General features: G+C 35.4%; 1 protein-coding gene across 1 annotated transcript; it reads right to left on the bottom strand.

The window, feature by feature from the left end:
• Positions 1-5,362: 5,362 nt before the first annotated feature.
• Positions 5,363-7,384, bottom strand: LOC116066761 (polymeric immunoglobulin receptor-like). The gene is made up of 3 exons (XM_031322923.2): positions 7,217-7,384; positions 6,546-6,887; positions 5,363-5,835 (listed from the first exon to the last, which is right to left on the bottom strand). The coding sequence occupies exons 1-3, from the start codon at positions 7,254-7,256 to the stop codon at positions 5,378-5,380; spliced, it is 840 nt and encodes a 279-aa protein (XP_031178783.2). The 5' UTR covers positions 7,257-7,384; the 3' UTR covers positions 5,363-5,377.

The following is a 7,384-nucleotide window of genomic DNA, read 5'->3' as shown; positions in this document are numbered from 1 at the left end:
TATATATATATATTCTGAACCTCTTTTTTCTTGTGTTTAACAGCTATTTTGTATATATTTGTTTCTGTATTCATTGTTTATTTCCTATTAATATTTATTTTGTTTGTTTACACCAACCACCAAGGCAGATTCCTCGTATGTTACAAACTTAGCAATGAACCCTTTTCTGATTCTGATCAATAATTATATCTATATTCACACTATAATTTAAGGCCAGATTTTTGAAAACTGCCACGATGAGTCTGATTGACTTGAATTTATCCGACAAGTCCAGATTAATGCGAATTACAAAAATCCTCCTGAACTACAAACATCCGCCATGATGCCAATAACTCAAGTTGTTCTTTAGAAATTCTGCTTCAGCTCGATAGCTTAATCTGCCACGAAAACCTGAACATACGTACCAATCTTATATTACATTGCTGCATCCTATGTTTTGTTGACAGAGGTGTACCCTGTACCTGTGCAAATGGCAATGAACATATTTTATTTTCTATTACAATGCCTTAACATTGTGGACACTGAAGCTCATGGGTAATGTAGTATTTGATCATTCCACCAAACTGAGGAGGAAAAGTCCAAAGAGATAAAATGTCCAGTGTTTGCCTGCTGAGTGTCTTTGCTGTGTGTTGGAAGAAGAATTATATTTAACTGCTTTGGTCAAAGACATTGATCCATCAAATCCAGTATTTGGATGTACCTCTGGGTGATGGTGTCTCAGTGTGTACATGTACCTCTGGGTGATGGTGTCTCAGTGTGTACATGTACCTCTGGGTGATGGTGTCTCAGTGTGTACATGTACCTCTGGGTGATGGTGTCTCAGTGTGTACATGTACCTCTGGGTGATGGTGTCTCAGTGTGTAGATGTACCTCTGGGTGATGGTGTCTCAGTGTGTACATGTACCTCTGGGTGATGGTGTCTCAGTGTGTACATGTACCTCTGGGTTATGGTGTCTCAGTGTGTACATGTACCTCTGGGTGATGGTGTCTCAGTGTGTACATGTACCTCTGGGTGATGGTGTCTCAGTGTGTACATGTACCTCTGGGTGATGGTGTCTCAGTGTGTACATGTACCTCTGGGGTCTGTTTCAGGAAGGAGGTTTAACAAACTCTGAGTCACGTGCGTGCACCACCACAATAAAAAGGCAGCATGAATGGAGCCATGATATTACGATTCACCATGGTAACAACCACAAACAAACTGGACGGTGGAAATACTCATGAGCACATACAGCGAGTTTGAATATATATTTTGTTAAAAAAGCAACACAGCAGCTGCTGCAAAAGAGAGAGAATTGGTGTGGGAGAACATTGCTGCTAGAGTAAATGCGTAAGTTCCAATATAGTGTATTATTATCATATTTAATCATAAGTATAACCTAATATTACTGGTGAAATGGTATTGAACCTATAATCTATAACAGTACTAGGCCTACTAATCCCATTCTGAGGCTGCAGCACCATCATTACCAGGATTATAATTCATAATATTTTATTTCAAAGGGTTTACATCATTCACCTGCAATACTGGGGAACTCCTTTTTAATGTCTCTTACTGATTGGTGTCCAGGGAACACTACAACAACGTTTTCAGAGCAAGTCACACTCTTCTGATTATAATCTAATGTTACCTAACTAGTTAATAAACGTTTAATAATCGAATGTTACCTAACTAGTTAATAAACGTTTAATAGTCGAATGTTACCTAACTAGTTAATAAACGTTTAATAATCGAATGTTACCTAACTAGTTAATAAACGTTTAATAGTGTAATGTTACCTAACTAGTTAATAAACGTTTAATAGTCTAATGTTACCTAACTAGTTAATAAACGTTTAATAGTCTGATGTTACCTAACTAGTTAATAAACGTTTAATAATCTGATGTTACCTAACTAGTTAATAAACGTTTAATAGTCTAATGTTACCTAACTATTTAATAAACGTTTAATAATCTAATGTCACCTAACTAGTTAATAAACGTTTAATAGTCTAATGTTACCTAACTAGTTAATAAACGTTTAATAGTGTAATGTTACCTAACTAGTTAATAAACGTTTAATAATCTAATGTTACCTAACTAGTTAATAAACGTTTAATAGTCTAATGTTACCTAACTAGTTAATAAACGTTTAATAGTGTAATGTTACCTAACTAGTTAATAAACGTTTAATAGTCTGATAATACCTAACTAGTTAATAAACGTTTAATAGTCTGATAATACCTAACTAGTTAATAAACGTTTAATAATCTGATGTTACCTAACTAGTTCATAAACGTTTAATAGTCTGATGTTACCTAACTAGTTAATAAACGTTTAATAGTCTAATGTCTCCTAACTAGTTAATAAACGTTTAATAGTCTGATGTTACCTAACTAGTTAATAAACGTTTAATAATCTAATGTTACCTAACTGGTTAATAAACGTTTAATAATCTAATGTCTCCTAACTAGTTAATAAACGTTTAATAGTCTGATGTTACCTAACTAGTTAATAAACGTTTAATAATCTAATGTTACCTAACTAGTTAATAAACGTTTAATAATCTAATGTTACCTAACTAGTTAATAAACGTTTAATAGTCTAATGTCTCCTAACTAGTTAATAAACGTTTAATAGTCTGATGTTACTTAACTAGTTAATAAACGTTTAATAATCTAATGTCTCCTAACTAGTTAATAAACGTTTAATAGTCTGATGTCACCTAACTAGTTAATAAACGTTTAATAGTCTAATGTTACCTAACTAGTTAATAAACGTTTAATAATCTAATGTTACCTAACTAGTTAATAAACGTTTAATAATCTAATGTTACCTAACTAGTTAATAAACGTTTAATAGTCTGATGTCACCTAACTAGTTAATAAACGTTTAATAGTCTGATGTCACCTAACTAGTTAATAAACGTTTAATAATCTAATGTCTCCTAACTAGTTAATAAACGTTTAATAATCTAATGTCTCCTAACTAGTTAATAAACGTTTAATAATCTGATGTCACCTAACTAGTTAATAAACGTTTAATAATCTAATGTCTCCTAACTAGTTAATAAACGTTTAATAGTCTGATGTCACCTAACTAGTTAATAAACGTTTAATAATCTAATGTCTCCTAACTAGTTAATAAACGTTTAATAATCTAATGTCTCCTAACTAGTTAATAAACGTTTAATAATCTAATGTCTCCTAACTAGTTAATAAACGTTTAATAATCTAATGTCACCTAACTAGTTAATAAACGTTTAATAATCTAATGTCTCCTAACTAGTTAATAAACGTTTAATAATCTAATGTCTCCTAACTAGTTAATAAACGTTTAATAATCTAATGTCTCCTAACTAGTTAATAAACGTTTAATAATCTAATGTTACCTAACTAGTTAATAAACGTTTAATAGTCTAATGTCACCTAACTAGTTAATAAACGTTTAATAATCTAATGTCACCTAACTAGTTAATAAACGTTTAATAATCTAATGTTACCTAACTAGTTAATAAACGTTTAATAGTCTGATAATACCTAACTAGTTAATAAACGTTTCATAATCTAATGTTACCTAACTAGTTAATAAACGTTTAATAGTCTAATGTTACCTAACTAGTTAATAAACGTTTAATAGTGTAATGTTACCTAACTAGTTAATAAACGTTTAATAATCTAATGTCTCCTAACTAGTTAATACACGTTTAATAATCTAATGTCTCCTAACTAGTTAATAAACGTTTAATAGTCTAATGTCTCCTAACTAGTTAATAAACGTTTAATAATCTAATGTCTCCTAACTAGTTAATAAATGTTTAATAGTCTAATGTTACCTAACTAGTTAATAAACGTTTAATAGTCTGATGTTACCTAACTAGTTAATAAACGTTTAATAGTCTGATGTTACCTAACTAGTTAATAAACGTTTAATAGTCTAATGTTACCTAACTAGTTAATAAACGTTTAATAATCTAATGTCTCCTAACTAGTTAATAAACGTTTAATAATCTAATGTCTCCTAACTAGTTAATAAATGTTTAATAGTCTAATGTTACCTAACTAGTTAATAAACGTTTAATAGTCTGATGTTACCTAACTAGTTAATAAACGTTTAATAGTCTAATGTTACCTAACTAGTTAATAAACGTTTAATGGTCTAATGTCGCCTAACTAGTTAATAAACGTTTAATGGTCTAATGTCTCCTAACTACATGGTTAATAAACTAACCTTGTTCTTTTATTCATGCCGATAACAAACTAGTCTAAAGTGTGCCTGATACAGATTGAATGAATGAATGAATGAATGAATGAATGAGGAAATGAAAGAGCGCTGTGAGAGAAGAAAACCTGCTCCTGACCAGGTTAGGTTCACAGGCTCAGTTACCATAGTAACAGACTCTGAGGTTAAGTTACCATAGTAACTGACTCTGAGGTGAAGTTACCATAGTAACTGAGTCTGAGGTGAAGTTACCATAGTAACTGACTTTGAGGCGAAGTTCCCATAGTAACTGACTCTGAGGTGAAGTTCCCATAGTAACTGAGTCTGAGGTGAAGTTACCATAGTAACTGACTTTGAGGTGAAGTTCCCATAGTAACTGACTCTGAGGTGAAGTTCCCATAGTAACTGAGTCTGAGGTGAAGTTACCATAGTAACTGACTTTGAGGCGAAGTTCCCATAGTAACTGACTCTGAGGTGAAGTTCCCATAGTAACTGAGTCTGAGGTGAAGTTACCATAGTAACTGACTTTGAGGTGAAGTTCCCATAGTAACTGACTCTGAGGTGAAGTTCCCATAGTAACTGAGTCTGAGGTGAAGTTACCATAGTAACTGACTTTGAGGCGAAGTTCCCATAGTAACTGACTCTGAGGTGAAGTTCCCATAGTAACTGAGTCTGAGGTGAAGTTCCCATAGTAACTGACTCTGAGGTGAAGTTCCCATAGTAACTGAGTCTGAGGTGAAGTTACCATAGTAACTGACTCTGAGGTGAAGTTACCATAGTAACTGACTCTGAGGTGAAGTTCCCATAGTAACTGACTCTGAGGTGAAGTTCCCATAGTAACTGACTCTGAGGTGAAGTTACCATAGTAACTGAGTCTGAGGTGAGGTTACCATAGTAACTGAGTCTGAGGTGAAGTTACCATAGTAACTGACTTTGAGGCGAAGTTCCCATAGTAACTGACTCTGAGGTGAAGTTCCCATAGTAACTGAGTCTGAGGTGAAGTTACCATAGTAACTGACTCTGAGGTGAAGTTCCCATAGTAACTGACTCTGAGGTGAAGTTCTCTCTCAGGTTAGATTAACCTCTCTTTCTGTTCCCTCCTCTCAGGGTTAACTAACTCAGAGTTCTCACTAAAGCTGCTTTCTGAAACAGACCTCTGATGACAGAGGTGTGATAATCATGTGTGTGTCTGCTGAACTGCTGGTTTGTTGGGTTCACACTTTAAAACTGTAGCAGCTGTAAGTGAATCTTTCTTCAGACAGAAATAATCATTTTCATTCTCCAGATTAAACTCACCATCTGTGACAACGATCCTAAACTCACGGTAAGGATCCCGAGACAAAGGTCTGTCCAGACCACACCTGTAGAGTCCTGAGTCAGACCTGGTCAGCTGGGAGATGGTCACATACACAAATCCTCCAGGTGGAGATCCTCTTACATATACATATCTGATGCTGTATCTGTCTCTCTGAGCGCTGACATCGGATGTTTCAACCAGAATGTCTTTGTCTTCACATTGTTCCTTACAGAAGTACTTCCTGGTTCTAAAGACAGAAAAGTAGCATCCTACAACAACATCTCCTCCAGTTGTCTTATGGAGGGTTTTGACTTCAGAAAGATCTCCATCCAGCAGTGCTGTTGAAAAGATGAACAATCAGTAGTTACTCTCAGTACTCCAGATGATGATCCACAGTTACACTGGAGCTGCCCAGTTCAACCAGTCTGACTCCTTCATAATCTCACCATCTGATCATAATCTCATTAGATTATATTTGATTTAATTATCTTAATGGGGAAATCACGTTCACCCAGGAAACAGTGATCATGTCCTGGAGAACTACTGAAGGGAACAGCTGTTTTAACCCAAACCATCTTTTCTAATCTGTACTAGTCCTTCTGCTGGGCGCCCGGGTGGGTCAGTTGGTGGAGCGTGCGCCCACATGTAGAGGGTAATGAAAGTATATCTTAGCTGTCCCAATGATTAAAGAGGAAATGCCCCAAAAATAATCTTTATAAAAAGAAATAGTTGTTTTGTCGGCTGAACTCAACTGTCATGTGTCGTCAGCGGACACCATCATTTAGTATGATATCATTTAAATTGTTGTGCTTACATTTTTGTACAATATTATACGAAGAGAATGCCACAGATATAAACTCTGAATCAGTCAGATATCCCCTGAAACAACAGTAGCTGTGAGTCACCATCACATCACAGAAGACCTGCTGGTTTAAAGGAGCATTCATCAGAGTTCAGTGATGAAGAATATGAAGAACAAAATCTGTCAGCAGCTGTCAGTGAACACACAAACTTTACTTCACACAAGAAACTATATTTTCAGACTCACCATCTACAACAATTACTTCAAAGTCTCTGTATGAAGCTGCAGATAAAGGACTACCCAGACCACACCTGTAGAGTCCTGAGTCAGACCTGGTCAGCTGGGAGATGCTGACGGAAACAACTGCTCCTGATTGAAGTTCTTCATATTTAATCCCGTATCTGCCGTTCTGAGCTGTGACATCAGTTGTTTCAATGAGAAGATCTCCTTGTTTACATTCATTCTTACAGAAGAACTTCGTGGTTCCAGACTGATAAAAAGAGTATGTAACTCTGATATCTTCTCCTTCAGTTCTTCTATAGACAGAGATTTGGGCTTTGGCGAGCCCAGAGTTTCCATCCTGCAGAGCTGTTGAAGAGATGAACAATCATTAGTTCATTAGCTCTTTAACACAGTTCCCATAATCATGTCAACTGTTGGCAGCACAATAATCAGACATCAGATATTAATACATAAAGCATACAGCAGAGTTTAACTTCAACTGAGTCTGTTCCTTCATTTCCTTCCTGATGTGCAGTTTATTTAGAGGAAGTAACAGGAATACTTGTACATGTATAACTATATAAAGCTGAACATAGAAAGCTGTCATGAGAAAGTGTTAGACCACTGATCAATAAAGAAAAGACAGAAAACAACAGCAGGACAGAGTGAGAGAAATCCAAAGTGAATGTACTCACAGAGGAAGAAGAAGCAGATCAAAGTGGGACGGACGTTCATGTTGAGACGAAGATGGTTTACCGCTGCCTCTCTTCCTTCTTCACTGGCAAACCAGGAACTAGTTACTTCTTTAAATGATGGAGTCCCTCCTCCAAACACAAGACCCACAGCTCTCCTCTCCTCCCCCT

Source organism: Sander lucioperca, chromosome 16 (assembly GCF_008315115.2).
Source record: "Sander lucioperca isolate FBNREF2018 chromosome 16, SLUC_FBN_1.2, whole genome shotgun sequence".
NCBI lineage: Eukaryota > Metazoa > Chordata > Actinopteri > Perciformes > Percidae > Sander > Sander lucioperca.
This window is presented reverse-complemented; position numbering and strand designations above follow the sequence as displayed.